The sequence below is a fragment of the Bufo bufo genome, chromosome 5 (assembly GCF_905171765.1).
Source record: "Bufo bufo chromosome 5, aBufBuf1.1, whole genome shotgun sequence".
NCBI classification, from domain to species: domain Eukaryota; kingdom Metazoa; phylum Chordata; class Amphibia; order Anura; family Bufonidae; genus Bufo; species Bufo bufo.
Window position 1 is genome coordinate 121062328 of NC_053393.1, and position 26983 is coordinate 121089310.

The window sequence follows — 26983 nt, forward strand, 5'->3', positions numbered from 1 at the left end:
GTCACATACTTACTACAAGATAAGTCCATCACGTTCATGAAGAGCGAGTTTTTTCTTTAGTTTTTGTAATGTAGCATAGATAAGACGCTGACCACGTGATCCATCAGTCCCTTAATACGGGTGCCTTGAGTACGGCATGGGAAACCGAACCAAAAACCGCGTAAGTCAATGGTGCCTGATCCGGTTTCTTCATTTCCGATATAATACAACCTGATCCGTTCAGCGTAAGAGCTCATTCACACGAACGTGGGATGCCTGTTGCAATATTGCGGACGACATTTTTGGATCCGCAATACACGGGCACCGTTCCGTGTGCATTCCGCACCACGGATGCGGACCCATTCATTTTAATGGGTCCGCAAATCCGGAGATGCGGAATGGAAGCACGTAATGGAACACTACGGAGTGCTTTCTGGGGTTCCGTTCCTCCACACCGCAAAAAGATAGAGCATGTTCTATCTTTTTTCGGAACGGAGGGATCACGGACCCAATCAAGTGAATGCGACTGCGATCCCCATGCGCCTGCCCCTCTGACGGTGCCCTTGCATTGCGGACCGCAATTTGCGGTCAACAGCACGGGCTTCACTCGTTCGTGTGAACGAGCCCTAATACAGTACCAGCAAAGTGTATGAGATTAGACATCTTACGTACACTTTTTTTTGCAATTCGCACTCGTGTGCAGGTAGCTGAAAAGGGAATCTGTCACCAGAGACCTCCCTCTCACAGACACATAGCTGGGGTTCACCTGATTAAAACATGGTTTTTCTTCTCCGTTCCCGAGGTAGGCCCCATTCACACGTCCTCTATTTCGTTCTGCATTTTGCACTTCCGGGTCTGCAATTCCGTTCCCGAAAAAAATAGAACATGTCCTATTCTTGTTCGCAAATTGCGGACAAGATTAGGCATTTGCTATTAAGTGCCGGAACGTTGCCGGTGTCCGTGTGTTGTGGATCCGCAAAACACTTGCAGATGTGTAAATGGGGCCTTAGGCTCCTTTCACACGGGCGAGATTTCCGCGCAGGTGCAATGCGGGAGGTGAACGCATTGCACCCGCACTGAATCCGGACCCATTCGTTTCTATGGGGTTGTGCACATGAGCGGTGATTTTCACGCATCACTTGTGCGCTGCGTGAAAATCGCAGCATGCTCCTCTTTGTGCGTTTTTCACGTAACGCAGGCCCCATAGAAATGAATGGGGTTGCGTGAAAATCGCAATCATCTGCAAGCAAGTGCGGATACGGTGCGATTTCACGCACGGTTGCTAGGAGACGATCGGGATGGGGACCCGATCATTATTATTATACAGAATGCATAGTACAGAAGGGTGATGGATCATGTGATGAGCGTAGTGACGTCATCAAAGGTCCTATTCCTCACTAAAGAAGACAGAAGAGATGCAATTATTTTTCCATATAACCATGTTATAAGGGGAAATAATACAATCTACAGAACAACTAAACCAAACCTGAACTTCTGTGAAGAAGTTCGGGTCTGGGTAACAGTCGGTTTTTTATCACGCGCGTGCAAAACACATAAAAACTGAACATCGGAACGCAAAACTGACTGCAATTGCGTACCTACTCGCGCGGGTTTGCCGCAATGCACCGGGACGCATCCGGACACGCTCGTCTGCAAGGGGCCTTAGAATTCTTTTTCTTAATATGTATTAGGCCTTTGGTGCAATGAGGGCTCTTGTTGCACCCAGGCTGCACTCATTTCTGTGACCAGCTACTCCGTCGTTGTTTTCATTGTCAAGGTCCGGCAGTTCCGAAGCAGCCCAGGAGGGACCGGCCATAGAAAGGAGTGGGTGCAGTAAGAGCAATGGCAGCGCCTTCATTGCTCCAAAGGCCTAATTTGCGTATTAAGAAAATTATCAATACTTAGAAACAGCATTTTAATCAAGTGAAGTACAGTTATGGGTCTGTGATAGGGAGGTCGCTGGTGAAAATTATACATGGAAGGATTGGACCATCTGTTGTGCTTGATGTGGCGAACTAGGCCAAATAAAGTCCAGTCACTTGACGGCACACATTTCTGGTTCTGTCTGCTAGACAACATACAAACTTGATTTCATTGCTAAATGATGTAGGTGTTTCTACTTGCATCAGAAGATGTTCTACTGGAAGATCCACCTCAACCAGAAGTAAATATGTGTGATTCATTATAGTGGAAACCAGCTTAGGCTACTTTCACACTTGCGTCAGAGGATTCCGGCAGGCAGTTCCGTCGCTGGAACTGCCTGCCGGATCCAGCAATCCGGACGCAAACGGATGCATTTGTCAGAAGGATCCGAATGCGGATCCGTCTCTCCGGTGTCATCCGGAAAAACTAATCCGGTATTTATCTTTTTCACATTTTTAAAGGTCTGCGCATGCGCGGACCGGTAGAACGGATCCATCAATGCGGCAATTTTAATGCCGGATCCGGCACTAATACATTTCAATGGAAATTAATGCTGGATCCGGCAAGTGTTCAGGATTTTTGGCCGGAGAGAAAAATATAAACTACAAATTGGCGTGGTGACTTGTTGTCCGCTGTTAATGGCAATCCCCAGCAAAAAGGCATACAATGGAGGATGCCCGCAGCGGACCACAAGTACCACAATAGACATCCTACACAGGATAGCAAATGTGTGGATGTGATAAACAATAAAACAAAACAATACCTTTTACAAAAACAGGTGCACTCTGCGGTCTTACTAAGGCTACTTTCACACTAGCGTTGTTTTAATCCGGTGTTAAATTCCGACACCGGAACTGCCCGCCGGATCCGGAAAAACGTGTGAAAACGGATTACATTTGAATCCTGATCAGGATTTTGATCACAATCAAAAAATGCATTGGAAAAAACTGATCCGCCATTTATGGACTTCGACTGAACACACAGCGTCGGCGTTAATGCAAGTCAATGGGGAAAAGACCGGATCCGGCGTTCAGTCAAAGTGTTCAAGATTTTTGGCCGGAGGTGAAAATACAACATGCTACGTTTTTCTGAGAAGCCTGATCAGTCAAAAAGACTGAACTGAAGACATCCTGATGCATCCTGAACAGATTACTCTCCATTCAGAAGGCATGGGGATAAAACTGATCAGTTCTTTTCCGGATTTGAGCCCCTAGGACGGAACTCAGCGCCGGAAAAGAGAATTTTACGTCAGTATGAGGGTTTAGTAAGACCGCTGAGTGCACCTGTCTTTGTAAAAGGTATTGTTATTCCGGAAAGAAAATTGCAGCACGCTTTCTCCAGCCTAAAAACGTAAGCGGGACTGAACTGATGCATCCTGAACAGATTGCTCTCCATTCAGAATGCATTAGGATAAAACTGAACAGTTCTTTTCCGGTATTGAGCCCCTAGGACGGAACTCGATACCGGAAAAGAAAAACGCTAGTGTGAAAGTACCCTAAACAGGTCCTATTCAGAACTCCTCTCGATGACTTCTTTTTTTCCACCGACACCTGGTCGACAGGAATATTTACCTGGGGTATAAATAGACGTGACGCGGTAGATTTATCTATGATTTCCCCATTAACTTTCACCTAAATGTATGTTTTGAAAAATGTATTTAGGAGAAAAAAGATGCAAATTGGTGTTTTACTATTTTTACACAACAAAATATTTTCTTCAAAAAAAGTCCCAGACCCATGACCTTTTTCTTTCAATAGAGCTGTGTAAAGCCGGGTTCACGCATGACTGGATAGCTGCACTTCAGGTTTTCGCACGGCAAATGCGCAGCGTTGTACGGTACCAGCAAAGTAGATGGGAATTTCTCAATTCTCATCCACACGTTAAAAAATAAATAAAAATACAGCGGAAAATGTGCCTTTGCAATGGAGAAGGTGAAATCCGCTGGCTTTTACGTGTCAATGTTTGACATGTGTTTTTTGTTTTTTTGCTGGATTTTCATTTACTTATGAACCCAGCCTTAGGCCTCATTCACATTTTTATTTTTCATGGATGTGTGCTGTCCGTATAAATGACTGATATCTGTCGATTTTCACCACACCGGTCAGTGGGTTGTGTTTGGTGTTCCAGCTCGGCTCTATTAAAGTGAATGGAGTTGAGCTGCAATACCATCTACTACCTGTAAACTTATATGGTGCTGTTCTTGGAAGAAAGCAGCCCTATTTTTGTAATTCTTGAGAACCCCTTTTATTTCATTCAGATCCCCTCTATTTTCAGCAGCTTAGCCATGGCGTAATGCTGAAAGGGGTCCAGGATTACCCCACCCAGAATGTACCTATGAAGAGATCGGTACTTAAAGGGGTTCTACAGTTCTTTTAAACTGATGATCTATCGGGGTCTGACACCCAGGGCCCCTGCCGATCAGCTGTTTGAGAAGGCAGCGGCGCGGCCTTCTCGCTGTTTGACGTCGCGACTAGTATCACTGTCCTGGGCACGGCTAAGCTCCATTCAAGTGAACAAAGCATAGCCTTGCCCAGGCCAGTGATTACTAGTCGTGACGTCACTGGGCCTGAGGGAAACAGAGAAGGCCTTCTCAAACAGCTGATCGGCGGGCTTCCCGGGTGTCGGACCCCCGCCGATCAGATGCTGATGATCTATCCAGAGGATAGATCATCAGTTTAAAAGAACTGCAGAACCCCTTTAACTGCTTCTAGCCACTCTATTCCAGCCCCGCGGCTCCTAGGCTGTCTTTGCCGTACTTCCGTTCTGTTCCTATCGGCTTTCTCACAGACCGGGTCATGTGCACCTTGGCAGCCAATAACTGGCGACGTATCCTGAAGTGGCACATCACTGCTGGATCACATGCCGCTTAGTGACACGTCATCGCTGTGGTCAGCCTGAGACCAGGGCTCAGAAGCAAATAGCCCCATATGTGAAGAAGTTGACAAGCGGGGATCAGAGGTCTGGTGAAGACGGCCCAGGAGGCACAGGGCCGGAACGGAGCAGATAAATATTGATCTCCTCATTGGTCCTGCTGGGCGAAGAGGGGGATTTAAATAAAAATCCTGAACAACTCCTTTAACAACTTTTGTAGGTCATTTATTAAGACCAGCGTTTTAGACAGTGGTCTTAATAAAGTCCGTGCTCTGGTGGTGGATCGCCGAAGTTATGTAGAGGCGGCAGCTTTGTTTTTTTTTTTTTTAGACCTGGTGTGAGCGGGTAGAAGTGACTAACCATTGTGCCGCAATCTGTGCCTGAAATATTCCTAATATAGGCGTATTTCAGGTTAATAAATGAACCCCTTTGCAGACGAGCAATGGGGGAAATGTCTTGTTATACAGTAGCCTGGCATCTGACCTGATACGCACAGGTTTTGTTAGTTTTATTTATTTATTTATTTTTTTAAATTCTTTTGTGTGTTCTGTGTTTAGTGTTCACTGAACTGTGGGCCGTCCATAAAACATTTTTGGTTATTGTTTATTTTACATGCGTTTCTATGAAGAAACCTTTATCAATGTGCATGTATTGGGCTTGAAGGGAATCTTAACATCGGCTCTGTGCCCTCTAGTCTGAGATTCCCAGTATCAGCACCATTGTAACCAGTACACTGTGAATGATATGTCTGAACTATTTGCTGTAATTGTATGTTGGTTCTCCAGGGACAGGTTTATTTTTCCATGAATTATACAGCTTGGCACACATAGTTCCGGTTAGTGTTGGAACAATCTAGCAATTGTCAGACTAGTCATCATTCATTTGCGCAAATAGCTCGGCCCTGCTTGACGTACAACTGTTATCCAGCATTGCCTTAAGCAAACATGCTGGATGTTAATTCTATTTAGTACCTTAATGTTGTATTACTCATTTTACCGTGTGACTAAAAAAATCTCATTCATTTTAATGATATTAAGAAATTTGGTTGTCTGTCTCCATCATCTTGTGAATTTGCTTAAAGTCTATGCACACTTTTGGGTGATTTTATATATATAATTTGGTCTAAAAAGCATTTTTGCAATACAGTTTTACTAACAATGTTACACTATATGGCATCTGTAGTTTTTATCTTTCACAATGCATAGCAGGCTGCAGAATACCATTCACAGAAAAATCTGTATATCAGAATTCTATATGACCAAATACAGGTTAAACTTTGAAGTGGTCGTAAATCAGCTTAGAAGTTCTTTCAGAAGAGGAGAGAGAGGGACCGAGACTATCTTTGTGAGCCATATTCTGCAGCCTGCTATGTACTGTGAGTATCAGCTTGACCACAGATCTGCTGTCTTGAGTACAGGACAGTGGAGCTGCAGTAGAGCTGGATTCACAGCATCCTAGATCAGTGATGGTGAGTTCAGATCATAGTTTTCTGTGAAATGCATGCACACACTCATCTGAAATGTTGTACCCGACTGAAATTGTTTGTCATTGTACCCTCTACATTTCTGCCTCCATGATCCTTAAAGGTGTTGTCTGAGTTATGAAAAAAAATAATATAGCACTGTAAATCTGATGGTCAGCAATATATAACTAAGCTAAGCAAGTTTTCTGCAAAAAATATCTATTTTCTCATTTCCCTGGTTCTCTGGCCCTTTGTTTACCTGCAATAACAACAATCTCTGCCCCTCCCCCTGCTCTGCAAAGGGAGTGAATACAAGTGCTGCCCTGAGTGACATGTCTGCCTGCTGGGAGACTCAACAGTATGTTGTATGTGTAGTACTAAAAGTCCCAGCTGTATAATAACACTGCTGATACACACAGGATCTTCCCCTACCTGTTCTTGTGCAATGCTCTGCAGAACTCCTCTGTCAGCTCCTGTGCCCAGCATTTGTCTCCCCACTGCCTGCAGCTACTCAGTAAAGCCTTCCTCCCTGAGTCTGTGCAGCTGAAGGGGTTAAGAATCCAGGGAGAGAGCAGACGGCAGTGCAGGGGGCGTGGCCAGCACTGTGACTTTTTGTGTACAGACTCATATCTGATCTCAGGCTTGTGCACAAAACATCATCAGAGCAGGGAGAGAAGCTGACATCACAGGTCATGTGACCCTCAGTGAAATCTGAGAAAGCAGCAACTGGAGATAAAGAAAGTGACTTGTAAAGTCCTTACATTTGCTTAGTTAGAAACATACAAAGAACAAAAAAATAACTCAAGACAACCCTTTTAAAGGCTTTGTACACCTTTGGGGACAATTTTTTATTTATTTTTATGATTGCATTTTACTCATATGGGGCTAAAAATAATTTTTTCAATTTGTCTTCTGTCACAAAGGGTTAACTGTTTTCTAGCTGTGTGCATCCTACTTTCACTTTGTCCCAGGTCATCTAATAACCCTTATCTCTAAATTACTAAGAGGTCATAAACTCTTATTTAAGCCACATTCTGATCAGTGAGTTAAGATCTGAGCTATAATGAGTGTTTTATAATATCAGAGGGCAGAGATAAAGAGCCTGTCAGCTCCCTGTCTGACGGAAAAGAGAAAATTCAGATCCTGCTAGTAGACCATCTCAGCTCTGTACAGAGAAAAGGACTCCATGTTTTTAATAAAGACCAATTGAACAAATGATTTTTAGCTCATAATGAGTATGATGCACTAATTTAAAAAAATTGCCCGCAAAGTTGTACACAGCCTTTAAAGAGTCACATAGTTTTCATAAGTTTTGATATGTCATAGAGACAAAGCAAAGGTTTGAGCGATCGCTAGAAAGAGGAGAGTAACCCTACTGATATCGCACAGTGAGACGGGCCCATAGAGTTTTGATTGAGTCTGTCTCGCTTCTCTCTGCTTGTTCTAGTGATCTATGGGGGTTTCGGCACTTGTACCCCCACAAATCAAAACCTTTTGATATGACTCTGACAGTCAGAGTATATAGGTTGTCTGTGCTGAAAAATACAGAGGGAATATCTGTGATCATTGCAGAACCAACCAAATATATCTAAAACACTAAAGTTCAGTAGGCTTATTTCAAAGACATTATTTTTACACTAGTGCAGTTTAACAAAGGTGCTAATTGATCATTCTGTTTTTTTTTTTTTTTGTTTTTTTTTTATCTAAGTTTAAATAGAAAACCCAAATCACTGGTAATGTACTTAATGGGGTCGCCCAATAAATACCCCTTTACATGGCTGACTGACCAGGCAATTATCAAAAATGAACCATTCATTCCTGATAATTGCCTGCTTGTAAAAGGGGGTGAGAGCTGCCTTTACTTGCAGAAATCGCCTCCTATGTTTGTTTCTGGGCAGCAGAGCGCTGTTTAGACAGGACGATCTGCTGCCCAGAAAGGATGATTTAGGTGCCGTATTAATGATGCTTTCACTGAATGAAAACACATTTGCTCGTTAATCAGGTGATCATCAGCTTCTTTACATGGGCCATTATAGGATGAATGTTTGGTCCCAATAAAAGGGCCATAAACGGTCATATCTGTTCTATCCTACCATACATGATGTTGTAGTGTCTCCCCCCCAGCTGTGATAGTGAAGGTCACCAGCTGACCCAGTGTCAGCAGTGTAAACATATAGATTCGTCATCCTTAGTTAGGATTATAGGAGGTGGTGGTCATGTAATGGGTTCACGTGACCATTTCCTTGGGCCATTCCTTGCTTTCAGTGTTTCAGCGCAGGCGCTCAACAGCTAGTAGAAAGCGTCTAGTGCAAGTGCAGATACAGGCCGCAGAAACCCCTGTATCTCTACATGTGCAGGACGCATCCTCTTGCCTTTCAGGCCCTGCACTAAAGTACTGGAAGCCAGGACCAGCCCGAGGAAGTGGTCATGTGAACAAGTCACAGGATCATCACCATCTTGCATCCTATGGACGCGGAGGATGCCTGGTCTTTCTGTTTACACCTCTGATCCAGGTCATTCGGAGCCTTCAGTGCTGGGGGGAACTGAGCAAACATGACTGTTTGTGACACTTTTAGAAAATTAAGCCTAAATTGGACAAAGCCCTTTGATGATCAACCATTTGAGAATTCTCTTTAGGGCTCATGCACAGGAACATGTGCGGCCCGGGTCCGCAATATACGGTCATTGGACGTGTGCGCTCCGTATCACGGAGGTGGACCCATTCACTTGAATGGGTCCGCAAGATATGGAGCGAACACACGGAGCAGGAGCCTATGGAAGCACGATGGAGTGCTTTCATGGGATTTCAGTCCGTGACTCCTCACTGCAAAAAAAATTAGAATGTGTTCTACTTTTTTGCGATGCGACCCTTTAAAGTGAATGGGTCCACAAATGACGGGCAAACGGCCGGTGCCTGTGCATTGCGGACCACTATTGCAGACACAAATGTTCGTGTGCCTGAGCCCTTACACATATAACCAGTCAGAGAAGTGCTGGGTGATATGATAGTGTATTGATAGCAATGTCCTAACCTATTTCTGGTTTAATTCTCCTAGGCATTCTGTCACAGGAGACACACTTTGGCGACCTGCTATCTTTAGGCCATTCCTACATTGCTGCTTCTTATGTCAAGACGCTCGAGTCAGCTGGAGCAAGAGTAATCCCCATAATGTAAGCAGAAAGCATTGAAGGATGGAAAGCTGCCTGACCTTTATGACTCCTACTAGAATTGTGCTTTTCCTTTCATTTACACATTATATTGACATGGAACATGTTGTCACTGCTTCTTATAGCTGTACAGTGGATCGGTAAGAATGAGAATATCCTCTTATTTAAAGGGGTTGTCCCGGATTTTGATATTGATGGCCTATCCTCAGGATTGGTCATCAATATCAGATCCGCAGCAGTCCAAAACCCTGCTTTACCAGCTTCGTCCACTGCACATTGGACAGAGCTTTGTACGATAGGCCATTAGTATCAAAATCCTGGACAACCATTTTAAGGGCAGCATATTAGCATGACAGACCTGCTGAGCTATTACACTAAACTTACTAAATATGGTGCAGTTTGCACAAGACCCGAGAAGAAAGAACAAAGGTGACTTTGATGTCCACTAAATTCATGAACCTGGCACTCCATGCCTCCTCTTTAGTGTTGAGCGAACTTCTGTTTTAAGTTCGGCGTCTAAAGTTCGGCTTCCGGTTAGCGGAGAATCCCGATATGGATTCCGAATTCCGTTGTGGTCCGTGGTAGCGGGATCAATAATGGCCGATTATTGATTCCGCTACCACGGACCACAACGGAATTCGGAATCCATATCGGGATTCTCCGCTAACCGGAAGCCGAACTTTAGACGCCGAACTTAAAACAGAAGTTCGCTCAACACTACTCCTCTTGCATGGTTCCCAATGGGCATTAGTATCCTTGTGCATGCAGAGTGTGAGAAGGCTGATGGCCAGTCTCGACCTTCATCCGTGGTCATAGAGACACGGAGGGTTCTCCTAGTCCTGTTATGTAAAATGAGAAAAAAGTAGCTCAAAATTACATAATGGTTAAAGTTTCATAACTATTAGTTAATAACTATATATTTCACCTTTTCAGGATCAATCTCACTGAAGAAGAGTATGTGAAGATCTTCAGTGCTATCAATGGGTATGTGTTAAAGGGAAACTGACTTTTCAACAATATCTCCAAAAATGCATGTTCTGGCTGGAGCCATGGTTTGGATTATATACAAGCCTCCCCAAGCTCTCAAGGGCTGTGTTTTTTTTTTGCTGCTAATTGCTCCAATATTGTACGGCAGCATTTGTCTGTCCTCTCAGAGCTAATAGGCGTGTCCACATGCAGGTACTGTATTCTGCCAGTACTATACTGGTCTAAAGTTCCCTTCACAAACTTGTAACCAGCCTGAGGAGAGCAGAGAGAATGCGCGGCACCCGTGGTTTATAAAGTACATTTCTTCCCTCCAATGCCTTTCAAAGTTATGATTAGGGATAAGCGAATCGACTTTGGATGAAACATCCGAAGTCTATTCGCATAATAATCCGTTTCAATACTGTACGGAGCAGGAGCTCCGTACAGTATTAGAATGTATTGGCTCAGACAAGCAGAAGATATTACTTCGCGAAGTCTCGCGAGACTTCGCATAATTGCATAAATAAATTTCTACTGTAAAAAAACATTTCCCGAACTCTGGTTCGGTGCGAAGTGGTACAAGTGTTTCATCCGAAGTTGATTCACTCATCCCTAGTTATGATCAGCCTAAGTAATCATCTCATTTTTGGTATCTGCGCGTGAGGCTTGGGACACAAGAACATAGCTGAGAGTCATTCTAAAGGATCCGTTTTATTTCTTTTTGAAAGTTTGTAAACCCTTCAGAATTTTTTATATTTCTGCATAAATTCGGTCTAAAACTGCGTCAGTCCTAAAAGTAGATAAAGATAATCAAGTGAAACAAACAAAACAAAAATTATCCAATATAACATGTCTGGTATGTGAACCTTTAGGATTAGCAGATAATCTGAAGAGGAAAGTAGAGTTAAGTCTTTTCAATCAATGGGATGACAATCAAGTGGACACCCTGTTTTATTTAAAGAACAGGGATCTATGAAAGTCTGATGATCTTCAAAACAGGTTTGTAGAATTGTGTCATGGCATGAACAAAGGACATTTCTGAGGACCTCAGAAGAAGAGTTGTTGCTCCTTACCCTGGAAAATGCTACAAAACAGTTTCTAAACAGTTTGGACTCCACCAATCCACAGTCGGACATATTTTGTACGCATGGAGGAAATTCAAGACCATTTTGGCCCTCCCCAGGACTGGTCGACCTACAAAAATAATGCCAAGAGCAAGTTATGTAATAGTCTGCAAGGTCACAAAGTAACAGAAGTTAACCTCTAAACAACTAAAGGCCTTTCTCACATTAGCTAATATCAATGTTCATGAGTCCACCATTGGGAAGACACCACAACAACAATGGTGTGCATGGCAAGATTGCAAGGAGAAATCTGAAGCACTCCCAAAAGAACATTGCTGCCCATCTGCAGTTTGCTAAAGATAACCTGAACAAGACAGAATGCTATCAAAGCAATGTTTTGTGGACTGATGAGAACAAAATAGGACTTCTTGATTTACATGAGAAGTGTTATATTTGGAGAAAGGGAAAACACTGTATTACAGCATAAGACCCTCATCCCATGGGTGAAACACAGTACTGGTAGTATCATATCTTGGGCCTGCCTTGCTGCATCTGGGCCAAGATGGCTAACCATAATAGTTTTCATTGTTCCATTATATCGGCAAATTCTAAAGAAAAATATCAGGACATCTGTCTGTGAGCTGAATCTCAAGAAAACGGTCATGCAGCAAGACAACAACCCTACGCACACTAGTTGTTCTACCAAAGAGTGGTTAAAGAAGAATAACGTTTTGGAATGGCCAAGTCAAAGTCCTGAGCAGTTCAGGGGAGGAAACCCACCAACATAAAGCTGTTTGTATGGAGAAATTGGCTAAAATTCCTCCAAGCCAATGTGCAGAACTAATAAGCAATTACTGGAAATGTTTAGTTGCAGATATTGCTACACAAGGGAGTCACACCAGATACAGAAAGCAAAGGTCCACACACATTTGCCACTCGCAGACATGGGATAGTGGATCTTTTTTCTCAAAAAATAAATAACGAAGTCTAATATTTTACTTGATTTAATTTCTAATATTTTTGTTTGTTTTGGTTATCTTTATCTACCTTTAGCACTTGTGTGAAAATCGGATCTAGTTTTAGGTCAAATGTATGCAGGAATGTAGAAAATATTGAAGGGTTCACAGACCTTTTAAGCACCTCTAAATTAATAGTATAAAATAAACCAATTTTACCTTTTAAAAAAAAAAAAATGTATTAAATAAAAGAGCAAGAAATAAAACGCTAAACATGAAATGCTATGCATCCCACACTCAGTCCTAATGTTGGACTATTAACAAAGTTTGCATTAAAAAGTCGAGACCAGCCCAAGATAGTGCTAAAAGATGATCACTACTGGGGGACACCAATCTGCTATCTACTAGTGCTTAGTTTAACCCTTTTAACAGTCAGATTAAAATTGGAAAAACCTTCCTGAAAATGTAACTTTATTGTCGATTTTGAATTTGTCTGAAGTAAGTATGGCTGACACACTAGTCCATTTTTAACTCCTGTCTCGTCACATAACTAGTTTTAGCCTTAAAGAGGTTGACCCATCTCACACATTGGTGGCATATTAATAGGGTATGTCATCAATGTCAGATAGGTGGGACCCTCCCCTACTGTATCTCTAGAACAGTGCCCCAAAGTGAAGGGAGAGTACACCGTCCTGGCGCAGTGTGCTCTCAATTCACTTCTGTGGGAGTTCCAAAAAGAGCTGAAAGGATGAGCTCCGCTTAGGGGTGGGCGATATGGCCTAAAATCTATATTGCGATATAATTTTAAGCATATGCGATATATATTGCGATATATTGTTTTCTATATTTGGGGGGGCGTGTTTAAACTTTTTTTTACTTTTTATTTAATAACTATTAGTCTCCTTAAGGGCTAGAACGTAGAACCCTTGTCATATTCACCCTAATAGAGCTCTATTAGGGTGAATAGGACTTTACACTCTCCCTGCTGCCCTGTGCTTTGTGCACACAACAGCAGGGAGCTGATCCCCCTCCCCTAAACGGTGCCATCCACAGATCCCCCCCCCCCCCCTCCCCTAAACGGTGCCATCCACAGATTCCCCCCCCCCCCCCTCCCCTAAACGGTGCCATCCACAGATCCCCCCCCCCTCCCCTAAACGGTGCCATCCACAGATCCCCCCCCCCCCCCCCAACGGTGCCATCCACAGATCCCCCCCCCCCCCCCCCCCCCCCGACGCTCACACGAATACATTTAAAAACTAATCAGTAACTTTAACTTTATTAATTGCTGATCTCTTTACTGTATACCTTACTAGGTCTTAGCTTCGATAACAGCAGGCAGTGCGGAGGGGGGCGCTCACTCACTGACGTCACGCGCCTGCGCCGCCTAGTGGGAGGAGTAGGCGCGTGACGTCAGTGAGTGAGCGACGCCCCCCGCACTGCCTGCTGTTACCGGAGCTAAGACCTAGTAAGGTATACAGTAAAGAGATCAGCAATTAATAAAGTTAAAGTTACTGATTAGTTTTTAAATGTTCTACTGTCAGCGGCGTTGCCCTGTATATTCTAACCCCCAGGCAAGCGTCCCTGTCACCATGGGAACGCCTGGGGGTTAGAATATACCATCGGATTTGAGTTTTCACGCGCTCACTGAGATCGTGAAAACTCAATGATTTACTGTCAGTCCCTCCCCTCCTCCTCTTTTGTCATTGGTGGTCAGCGGCAGCCGCGCACAGTGGGGAGGGAGGGACTCTCTCCTCCACTGTGCCGGCTCAGGAGAAGATGGTGCGCGCAGAGAGCGCGATCATATCGCGGTCCGGCGATATGCTCAAAATCCATATCGTGGCACAAATTTATATCGCATATATCGTCTATATCGCCCACCCCTAGCTCCGCTATTTCCGAAACTCCCATAGCTGTGAAAGGAGAGCACACCACATGAGCACAGCCACCTTTCCATTCACCTCTATGGGAGTTCTGGAAATAGCCAAGCCACACTCAGATATTTTTGGCACTGATCTGAATATTTAACTTTTACAAATCAAATTTTTATATATATTTTTTTTTTTTTTTGCATTCCAGAATTCTTCTTCCTGGTGGTGGTGTTGACCTTAGACATTCAGGATATGCGAAAGCATCCAAGATATTCTATGATTTGGCTTTGGCGGTAATTCTGTTTTTGACTTGAATACATTAACAGTATTATTTTATTGTATGTAGTTTCACATTGACTGTTTTTAGTTTATTTCAAATGTACTAGACTGCATTTCATTTTTATGTTATTGGTCGACAGTGCAGATTCTGCTTAAATTTTTTGTTCTGCAGTCAGTACAAAAAAAACATTCAGGAGTATCTTTTCTTAGAACTCCATGCTGTGCCGTTCCTGTATAATTCTTCCTGGAAACCTATAAATAAAGGTTATGATAGATTAACACCGCGGAACAATGATTTTGAATGAGAGAAAAACATGTGATTTAGGCCTCATTCACTTCAATGGGGCCGCAAAAGATGCGGACAGCACTCCGTGTTCCGTGTGCTGTCCGCATCCGTGGCTCCGTTCTGCGACCCCACTAAAAAAAAATATAACATGTCCTATTCTTGTCCGCACTTTGCGGACAAGAATAGGCATTTATATTGCCGGAGCCCGTTCCGTTCCGCTAACTGCAGAAGGCAACACAGACGGCTTCGGTTTTTTGCGGTTTGCGGACCGCAAAAAATGGCACAGCCGTGTGCATGAGGCCTTATACTAAAATGAGCGCGCAGATTCCAAATATGAACTCGCTGTGCACGTGCGAGTGGGCTCCATGTTTGGGGATCGGACTTCCGACGTACGGCAGGGTCCTTAAAGTGTTAAGTACATGCAAAGCCTATTCAGTTATAATATTAATGCATTATATTTGAGATATTCCAATGGACATGTCCAAACCTGTCCGGACGCACTCAGGCTGATGTCAGCAGTAAGTATATAAGGCAAGCTGGACAGATTTTGATAAAGTGATCTGTTATAGTTCTATCAGTTTTGAAACTTAACACATTTGCGTTTAGCCACCTTAACGATCCAGACAATTTCTGCTATATACAGTATGTGGCAAATACACTACTTATGATCAGCGCAAGAATCTGACAAAGCGAGTGCGTCTTGCAGCTTCAGATGCATTTGTGCTAGTAGTGCAGAACTTCCTTGGGAACAGACGAGCTGCAAACTATGCTGAATTAGTAGACCACATGCTTACAGCATATGAACAACTTGGCTGCTGAATGTCATTGAAAGTGCATTTCTTACATTCCCATCTTGACTTTTTCCCACCCAATTTGGGACACGTAAGTGACCAACATGAAGAGCGGTTCCATAAAGATATTTCTACAATGGAGAACAGGTATCAAGGCCGCTGGAATCCCAACATGATGGGGGACTACTGCTGGTTTTTGCAACGGGAAAATAGGACCTTTCACAAAAGCAGATGCCTGAAGCACTGTTAACAGTACTGGGCCTTGCGCAAGTAAGACTTTAAAACTGAAACACAAGACTTTTTGAAATTGTTATTCCATTACATTTTCGTACACTGTTTACTATGCAAACTTTGATGTAGATCAGGTAATTGTTGGAGTAAAACTCGTTCTGTTCAAAATTATTCAATGCTTCATTTAGACATACTTAATACTTATGCATAGCAAAATTTTCGTCACCTGTTACAACAATTCTGACTCCGGATTTGTAATCCGCACACTCGATTTAGTATAGGACAAATGGTTTTTGGCCAGTAGCAGACGAAAAGTTTTTTGTTGTTGTGTGGTGTTATGACATAAAAATACATCAGTACGTCATCACAATACATTAAAGGGCTTCTGTCATCCCACTAAACTGTTTTTTTTGGTTACTTTTAATCCCTATACTGCGATTTATGCATACATACTGTAATTAATCATTTTGGTTCAGCAGATTATGTTAAAAACGTACTTTTAAAATATGCAAATTACCTGTCTACCAGCAAGTAGGGCGGCTACTTGCTGGTTGCAGCCGCATCCTCCTATCCTAAAGACGCCCCCTCCGCATGTTGATTGACAGGGCCAGCGGACGGGATCTTACTCTGCTGGCCCTGTTTGCATTCAAAATCTGGCGCCTGCGCCGTACCTGTCTTCAGTCGGCGCAGGCGCACTGAGAGGCGGACGCTCGCTCGGCCGCTCCATCCTCAATGCGCCTGCGCCGATGATGTCACATCTACACCAGGCGCATTGAGGAAGGAGCGCTGAGCGAGCGTCCCCCTTCTCAATGCGCCTGTGCCGACTGAAGACAGGTACGGTGCAGGCGCCAGATTTTGAATGCAAACAGGGCCAGCAGAGAGAGATCCCGTTCGCTGGCCCTGTCAATCAACATGAGGAGGGGAGCGTCTTTAGGATAGGAGGATGCGGCTGCTACCAGCAAGTAGCTACTACTACTTGCTGGTAGCAAGGTAATTTGCATATTTTAAAAGTACTTTTTTAACATAATCTGCTGAACCAAAATTATTAATTACAGTATATGCATAAATCGCAGTATAGGGATTATAAGTAACTGTAAAGGGGGAATATTAATCACCAATATTTATGTAAATATCGATAATATTCATAAATAAGAGGAGCCGTCTATTGATGACTCCGCCTATTTATACCGTTATATAATAATAACACAATACTTTCGCTATGCTTTACACTAATCACTACGCTAGCTGCATGCGTCTTACTCACTACCGCTAACAAGTACACACTACACAAAGGGTACAAATATAATGGTATTTATTACTTACAATACACTACGCACGCAATACACTAACAATACAGCACAAAATATACAATCCTAAACTACACTACACGTTCCCAAATCCCACCCATAAACTATCTATACAGTTCACACATACAAGTATATAACAATAACCCACCCGTCTTCTACTCACTGTCCCTACGGGGTTACAAGAGGGTTGATTACACAATTGTGGCACTGCAGGGGTTAATGCCTGCAGGCCAAGGAACACAGGGTAAAAGGGATTGTTTGCAGAGCAGAGGCATGCACTACAGAGACAACCAAGGCAGGGTTACCAGGGTAACCACCAGGGGTTAATCAGGGCCACCAGGGTAAATCAGGGAACAGGGCAACAAGGGGTGTACCAGGGGTGTCCAGGGATAATAGGGTTGACAAGGGGTGTAGGGTTGTAGGATTACCAGGGGTTATAGGGCTAAACAAGGGGTGTATAGATAGGGACCAGGGGTGTATAGGGTTATAGATTACCAGGGGTTATAGGGCTAAACAAGGGGTGTTGGTGGGATAGGGGTTAATGGAGTAGGGGTTCGTTGGTGGGATAGTGGGGTTAATGGGGGTTCGTTGGTGGGATAGTGGGGGGTGGGGAATACTTAGTCCTTCCGCTCGTTGCCTAGGGGATGCTCGTCGTCCTGGAGATGATCCTACAGGGAGTGTGGGCGGCCGGCTCTCTTCTGAGCGCGATGCGCTCTCCTCTTAGGTGGGGGCGGCAGGGCTCCGGTTGGGGTCCGGTCAGGCTTCCCCCAGAGCGCAAGATGCGCTCTGCTCCAAGGTGGGGGGTCCCGATCCTCTCTCCGGAGTGCCGGGGCCGCCGGATATTTATCCCCGGCAGCCCGCACTCCCGCGCACCAGGGGGCGCGCGCCCATCCGAGCCACGAGGGCCGGCGCAGCGATATGACGTCACTGCGCCGGCCCGCGTGCTCACATCGGGGACGCGCTTCTGGCAGACAGGCGGGAGAAGCCTTTGATCTCCCGCCTGCTGCACCTAGCATTCCGGACAGTGTGATAGTAATCGCACTGCCGGAATGCGCATAATAGGAGGAGGGGAGGCTTCTCCCCTTCTTCTATCATGCGTAATTATCTCCAGCGGCGCTGGGGATAATTACAACAAAGGGCTCAGATTCTGTTGAATCTGAGCTCTTTGTATCCATCAGGATGACCGGACCCTTGTCCGGTCATTCTGATGCAATTAGCCAGATTGCATCGGTGCGAATGCTTGGGGCACATTCACACCGATGCACCTGGTTTCAGTTGTAGGAGGGGAGGGGGAATATATATAATATACATGCGTATGGATGCTTGGGGCACATCCATACACAGGTATACATTAATATTAGGGACAGACATATCTAGAGGGGGCACATTATTATATGAGGGGGCACAAGCCCCTACATCACAAGCCCCTACATTATAAGGGGGCACAAGCCCCTACATTATAAGGGGGCCCAGCTCCCAGGGGGCACATATTTCCCACAGGGGCCACCATGAGCCCCTGGGGATCTCCATGGGCAGACGTGCGCAGATGCTGGGCACATCTGCGCACATCGTCCCATGATGCTGTGGTTAATGTATGCACATATATACCATACATGCCCACACGTGTTTGCAGGCATGCATGGATATATGCATACGTCTCAACCGTTCCTCAACAATCCCCCTGTTGTCGGACTATATAATACGACAATATAATGGGGGAACGGGTTGAGATATATTTGCCCCCCTTCAACCCCATCTTTGGTGGAAGTTCAGGAAGAACTGTAGTGCACACTGATCTTTAGGTACTTAGACATCCCTAATCCAGCTTCCTCCGACCTGCCCTTCACCGTAACCTACTCCTCCGTCCACAGGATACACCGTCGTCTTGACATCTTTAGGATACCACACACCCACAGTCTCTCGGTTAACTGGCCTTTCTTTAACAGTCTTTTAGTGTCGGCCACCCCCACTTTGGAGTGACCACACCCCCACAGTCTCTCGGTAATTCTGCCGATCTTCAGGTATCGTCGTTCCCCCCCCCCCCCCCCCCCCCAATTCTGGAGCGGGTACACCCTTACAGTCTTTAACTGGCCTTTCTTTAACAGTCTCTTGGTGTCGGCCACCCCCACTTTGGAGTGACCACACCCCCACAGTCTCTCGGTAATTCTGCCGATCTTTAGGTATGGCCCGCCTCCAAGGAATCTGGAGCGGGTTCACCCTCGCAGTCTTTAACTGGCCTTTCTTTCGCAGTCTTTTAGTGTCGGCCACCCCCACTTTGGAGTGGCCACACCCCCACAGTCTCTCGGTAGTTCTGCCGATCTTCAGGTATGGCCCGCCTCCAAGGCATCTGGAGCGGGTTCACCCTCACAGTCTCAGTCCTAACTTTCTTCTATCCAACGTCTTCCATCTTGATGGGTGCGGTTCTCCCGTGGACAGATTAATAGGTCTTTACCAGGCAGGTCAAACTCTTAAGCGGTGATGTCATAGTACCTAAATTCTACTGCGGAGAACACCTCCGCCACACTACACATCCAGCCCTTCTCTTAAGAACTTCACCGTTCCAGGGTTCAAGGTGGAAAATGGCAAACAAAGGATGCCTGTCCCTATCGTGACCTAACCTTATCCCCATTCACACAAAATACATGTCACATCCCTCCCAACACCACCAAATTCCATTAAATGTGTGTACCCATAGAGACTCATGCAACCTGGCATATCTCTCTACACCTCCAAAGACACAGGTAGGTCACAGACCCCCGTGTCAATGGGAAACGATTATAGGATGCAAATGTGTACAGCCAAATTATAACTCGCCGCAATGCGTTGGGCGAGTTTCCCTGGGTATAGGCTGTCACACATTTGTACCTAGAGTGTCTATGGGTACACAATCGACCAACAAACATAATCAATATATATACAATACAATGTGCTATGGGGTTTCAGGGTAGTACATGTTATACGTCCCAAACCCTCATAGGAAACAAAGTGTCCATAAAATATTTGGCTACAGGACAAAGTTGGAGTTATGTCCTGAGCCTCCTCCTCCGGTTAGTTCTGTAAAGTTCTGTCTGGTTCTAGTGTATTTGGTCAATAAGTCCCTTGACCCTCCAAAACACAGTCTAGATGACCAGAACCAGAAGAAGTTTCACTGGGTGAAACAAGTGATAATAAGTTCTTCCACCCGAACGTCTCCCAAGTCTTCCTCCAGAGCCTTAAATAATGCTCCCGCTGGATTGTGGCACAGTCTTCCATCTCTAGAACACCTCTAGGCAGAGGTCGCTTAGTTGCCAAAATCCAGTGGGATCCTCTGGAGCCTCACAAGAGTGTCAGGGGGAATAGCTGGCCTCTTCTGTGGCATCTCCTTGGTTTTTCTTCTGCTCCATATAAAACCACACCTATGGCAGAAGAAAATACCAGGCGCTCCCGGGGGAATTTCTCCCCTAACAGTGTGATTAAATTTAAAAATTCCCAGCACCAATACCTTTGACCCATTGGTAGAGAAAGGTATTGGGCTGCCCTTTATCTCACAGGACCCCTCATTATCCCAACACTGGTGTCTGAACACCCTCTGCACATCCCTCTGCACCAACAGATAAGGATGGCAACCCTACTAGGTTAGGATAACTGGAGTACTGTGGACAAAGCACCATCTTGTTATCGATGGCACCGTATCCCTGTCTACTCATGTGTACCCAGGCTGATTTCCCCCTGTGATCCCATCTTGTGGAGGCCCGCAGAACCAATGGCATAGTCATGCCCTGGCTCCCCAGGACCCCACAACACAAGAACACAGTCCACACTCTGCTGCCAAACACTCTGCGTCCAATCCCTATCAGAGCTGTGCTACCTGCTCGGACTAGAATTAAGTGCGCAGCACAACGTTACACCAATGTTGTCTGTCCGCCCCAGTCCCCAGCGCAACACAGCCCTACCGAAAACCTTGAGCACAACAGCGTTATCTGTATCGATCTGAGACCCTGGTTGCCCAGAATAATATCACATCATCCTTTGTGTGCTGCATGGAGAAGGTCCTCATGCCTTCTCCCGACCAGCAGGATTTCCCGTGTGATATTATCTGCTCGCGAACCTATACGTTCTCGATCCACAGTATAACACTGTTCCACTCCAAGGGGACACAGAATGAAACAGACAGCAGACGGGACTTACAACACTACATAAATCAGCATGGTAGAACACACCCGTAGACAAGGACTACCACCATCAACATCAAGAAAAACTTACAAACAGATAACAAAAACACACAACATGGACATACACAGGGAACAAACGGTGTAACAAATAGTACAGGGGTGTCAAATGTTGCCTAGCCTAGCTTGGCCACTCTGACCCCTCAGCAGCTGGTGATGCTGCCGAGAGGTAACCCCGTTATGGCCAGGCTGACTAGACCCCACTGCACAATTTGTTACCTGGCTGATACTGTTGGACACATTGCAATTACTTGCACAAGGGCAATTCCTTGCAATGTGTCCTTTTGTTCCCACACCTGAAACACGTGACTTGGTTTCCTGTCCTGTGTGTTATGTTCCTATCTGTTTTGCAGTGTCTCGCTATGTGACCTAGGTCACCACATGCAAAACATCTGTAGTTTGCTCTGCATGGCCCAGGTCCATCTACACTGCAGTCGTGCTCCCTTCTCCTGAATTGTTCCATCCTCAGGGACGCACTCTTCACAGTTCTTTTTCCCAAAGTCAGGGAAAAATCTCTGTTAGTCTGGACCGGCTTGACCTGATGATTAGACCGGTCACAGACTACTCTCCCCCCTTGTGGCCCTGCACAGGGCAACTTTTTGGGAGATTCCGACCCTGGCTTTACAGAAAAAGAAAGGGCCGGCACCAACTTGGTGATAACCTGTTGCATGCCAGACATTAGCTGGGACCTTACAGCAACCTCAGCCTTCAATTTGGCTACCGTCACGTCAGTAGAGGCAGTCCACTCCTTGAAGGCCTTGACCTCAGTATAAGACTGAGTCAACTTGGCCTCAATTTCCTCCTTCTGCCTCTGCAGCTCTACTAACTGTGACTCTATCCTAGCCACCTGCGCATCTCGGTCAACAGTAGACTGCACATTCTCTGCCAGCTGTGCCCGCAATGCCGAAACCTGGTCCGAATTACTGGTACAGCACTGGCAGTGAATGGCCGGAGGAATTGTCTCCGTTGACTGAGACACCAGCGCCACTTCCTTTGGCTTACAGATGCTAGCCTCAAATGTATGAACGAGTTTGGCTAGCATCCGAAGCCGTTTGGTGGCCTTGTTCAACACCGTCCGTTTGTTAACACAAAGCTTGTCATAACTACAAGCCTGTGCCAACAAATCGGACCACAGCATTTCTGCTGACTTGTATGTAGTGGGGAGGATGGGGTTAAATGTGCTGTGTCTGCTCAAGTGTGGGGAAGTCCATACTCACCGTTTGATGAGCGTCCATCTTCTCCTTGGGGCCGTACCTCTTCGTCCTTACAGCTGCTTGGAAGAAGTCCATTTTCCCGGATCGCCTCTTCCCGACCAGCCGGACTTGTACGCCGCTCCCACGAAGATGGATCTCCTTCAGTGACGTGTCCTCTTCTCCCTTGCAATCACTTGAGCGATGCAGTGACATTTTTCTGAGCCCCCATCTTCTTGTTGGTGCTGTACTTTTCCGTCCGTTGCAGCTGCTTGAAAGAAGTCCTTTTCTTCCGGATCGCTTCTTCCCGACCAGCTGGACTTCTATGTACCTCCAACGAAGATGGATCTCTTTCCGTGCTTCTTACCCCAGCGACGGTGACCGTGTAAAGCAAATACAAAAATATTAATACACAGATAGATTATAGATTCTCTGCAAAAGATTTTGTTTTATTTCTGGTACTCTAAGGGAGGTATCCCTTCTCCTGTCCGAATTACCGGGTCCTAGATGCTCAGACACTCCGCTGACCGCGTCTCTCCTGCCCGCTAATTCACAGTACCAGCGACACTCAGCCTTAAGACCAAAAATAAACGCAAAATCCACGCAGTGGGCCTGGCTCGCCAATGTAAAGGGAGAATATTAATCACCAATATTTATGCAAATATCCATAATTAATATTCATAAATGGGAGGAGCCGTCTATTGATGACTGCCCATTTATACCTTTTATATAATAATAATACTTTCGCTATGCTTTACACTAATCACTACGCTAGCTGCATGCGCCTTACTCACTACCGCTAACAAGTACACACTACACAAAGGGTACAAATATAATGGTATTTATTACTTACAATACACTACGCACGCAATACACTAACAATACAGCACAAAATATACAATCCTAAACTACACTACACGTTCCCAAATCCCACCCATAAACTATCTATACAGTTCACACATACAAGTATATAACAATAACCCACCCGTCTTCTACTCACTGTCCCTACGGGGTTACAAGAGGGTTGATTACACAATTGTGGCACTGCAGGGGTTAATGCCTGCAGGCCAAGGAACACAGGGTAAAAGGGATTGTTTGCAGAGCAGAGGCATGCTCTACAGAGACAACCAAGGCAGGGCACCAGGGTAACCACCAGGGGTTAATCAGGGCCACCAGGGTAAATCAGGGAACGGCAACAAGGGGTGTACCAGGGGTGTCCAGGGATAATAGGGTTGACAAGGGGTGTAGGGTTGTAGGATTACCAGGGGTTATAGGGCTAAACAAGGGGTGTATAGATAGGGACCAGGGGTTATAGGGCTAAACAAGGGGTGTTGGTGGGATAGGGGTTAATGGAGTGGGGGTTCGTTGGTGGGATAGTGGGGTTAATGGGGGATAGTGGGGGAGGAATACTTAGTCCTTCCGCTCGTCGTCCTGGGGATGATCCTACAGGGAGCGTGGGCGGCTGGCTCTCTTCTGAGCGCGATGCGCTCTCCTCTTAGGTGGGGGCGGCAGGGCTCCGGTTGGGGTCCGGTCAGGCTTCCCCCAGAGCGCAAGATGCGCTCTGCTCCAAGGTGGGGGGGGGGGGGGTCCCGATCCTCTCTCCGGACTGCCGGGGCCGCCGGATATTTATCCCCGGTGGCCCGCACTCCCGCGCACCAGGGGGCGTGTGCGCGCCCATCCGAGCCACGAGGGCTGGCGCAGCGATATGACGTCACTGCGCCGGCCCGCGTGCTCACATCGGGGACGCGCTTCTGGCAGACAGGCGGGAGAAGCCTTTGATCTCCCGCCTGCTGCACCTAGCATTCCGGACAGTGTGATAGTAATCGCACTGTCGGAATGCACATAATAGAAGGGCGAGAGGCTTCTCCCCTTCTTCTATCATGCGTAATTATCTCCAGCGGCGCTGGGGATAATTACAACAAAGGGCTCAGATTCTGTTGAATCTGAGCTCTTTGTATCCATCAGGATGACCGGACCCTTGTCCGGTCATTCTGATGCAAATAGCCAGATTGCATCGGTGCGAATGCTTGGGGCACATTCACACCGATGCACCTGGTTTCAGGTGTAGGAGGAGGGGAGGGGGAATATATATAATATACATGCGTATGGATGCTTGGGGCACATCCATACACATGTATACATTAATATTAGGGACAGACATATCTAGAGGGGGCACATTATTATATGAGGGGGCACAAGCCCCTACATTATAAGGGGGCACAAGCCCCTACATTATAAGGGGGCCGGCTCCCAGGGGGCACATATTTCCCACAGGGGCCACCATGGGCAGACGTGCGCAGATGCTGGGCACATCTGCGCACATCGTCCCATGATGCTGTGGTTAATGTATGCACATATATACCATACATGCCCGCACGTGTTTGCAGGCATGCATGGATATATGCATACGTCTCAACCGTTCCTCAACAGTAACCAAAAAAAATAAAAATGTTTAGTGGGATGACAGAAGCCCTTTAATTCTGAAATCATAATGCATCAATATGACATCACAAGATAGCGAATAAGTTCTTGTAATGGGACAACCCCTTTAATTATGACATTGATCTTGTTATGATATCCTAATATATCATTGTGATACCTCTGTAGCAGGGGTGCACACTCTATTTTTGGTTTGGGGGCCGCTTTATCACATTGCGCTATTTCGAGGGACCGTAAAAATATATATTGTTGACTGGCGCTTGTTTGCATTGGCCTTTTACACAGGCCACGGCAAAGTGAATAGGGAGGAGTGATTGCGACCAGTCGTTTCTCCCTCATTCAGTTCCATTGATTATCAGCAGCACATCCCTGATTACACAAGGAGATGTGCTGATGATAATCGTACATCTTTCAGTCTGATGTACCAGTGATTGCTCATTTGGCGGCTGATCAGTGGTATGATTATACAGGTCCATTAGCATGACTGAACACTTGATTCCAGTAATTGTCCTTAAAATCGGGCTGTTTAATTTGGGCTTAAAGGGCTTTTCTCACTTAGGCCTAGTTCACACAAACACGTTTTTTTTTTTGCGAGTGTACGGGCCGTTTTTTTGTGTTCCGTATACGGAACCATTCATTTCAATGGTTCCCGCAAAAAAAACGGAATGTACTCCGTATGCATTCCGTTTCCGTTCCGTTGAAAGATAGAACATGTCCTATTATTGCCCGCAAATCACGTTCCGTGGCTCTATTCAAGTCAATGGGTCCGCAAAAAAAACGGGACACATACGGAAATGCATTCATATGTCTTCCGTATCCGTTCCGTTTTTGCTGAACCATCTATTGAAAATCTTATGCCTAGCCCAATTTTTTCTATGTAATTACTGTGTATGCCATACGGGAAAACGGAACAGAAACGGAAACAAAAAACGGAACAACGGATCCTTGAAAAACGGACCGCAAAACGCTGAAAAAGCCATACGTTCGTGTGAACTAGGCCTTAAACACATGGCATTTATCATGTAGAGAAAGTTAATAGAATTGCAATTGTCCATTTTGCTTCCTTTACTGGCTATAATCCTTTTTTTTTTTTAATCTCATTTTACCCTGCTCATTTTGATGGTTGCGACCACCCTGTAATCCAGCATCGATGGCCGTTCTTGCATAATATAGGAAAAACTGTCGGCTTCTCTGGTGGCTAGCCATCAGGAGTGCACATAGTCTGGCACTTTTTTCTATAGTGTGCAAGCATGGCCACCACTGCTGGATTGCAGGGTGGACGTAACCATGGAAACAAGCAGTGTGTAATGTGATTGACAAATGAATCTAGCCAGCAAAGGAAGCAATATGGATAATCACAATACATTAATTGTCTTGTATAAAATTTGTCTACTTGATAAACACCATTTGCTGAAGTGAGACAGCCCCTTTAAGTGGAGAGATTTGGTCCACCCTGCCCCCTATTCATAAAATGAGCGCTTTCTCTTTCTCTTGCATCCCCCCCCCCCCCTCCCCTTAGTTATTGGTTAAATCTGTGTGACAGGTGACCTGCAATAACCAGTAAGCACTTTCCCGTGCTAGCAAGGAACGCACTTATTGGTTAACCCTCTAATGACCAGGCCTGAAAAGGCCTTGGACCACCAAAATAGTTTTTGCAGGTTTTTTTTATTTTTTTTATGTGACTTTATTTCTAACTTTTTTATTTTATTCGGGGAAAATTGAGCAAAACATAAAAAAAAAGTTTCTCTATTCACTGCGTAATAAACCATTTCTGTCTTCTCTGGTCCTCCATTGCCACTGAGAGCGGAGGACTCCACCTGCTAGAGTGCAGTAGCAGCAACTTTAATACAGCAGATCGCAGACATTTAGCCTCTCAGATGCCACGGTCAAATGTGACCACGGCACCTGAGAGATAAAAAAAAAACAAAACATAAATGCGTGATTCATGGCCTGCAATGGCTGCCCCATGTGCCATTCAAGTGAGCTGTCCTTTCT

General features: G+C 45.4%; 1 protein-coding gene across 1 annotated transcript in view; it reads left to right on the forward strand.

The window, feature by feature from the left end:
- Positions 1 to 26983, forward strand: part of GGH (gamma-glutamyl hydrolase) — a 46640-nt gene that overhangs the window by 3999 nt on the left and 15658 nt on the right. Inside the window, exons 2-4 of the mRNA XM_040432571.1 lie at positions 9292 to 9406; positions 10337 to 10387; positions 14466 to 14550. Of these exons, the coding sequence (XP_040288505.1) occupies positions 9292 to 9406; positions 10337 to 10387; positions 14466 to 14550 (251 nt within the window). The remainder of the gene's footprint in view (positions 1 to 9291; positions 9407 to 10336; positions 10388 to 14465; positions 14551 to 26983) is intronic.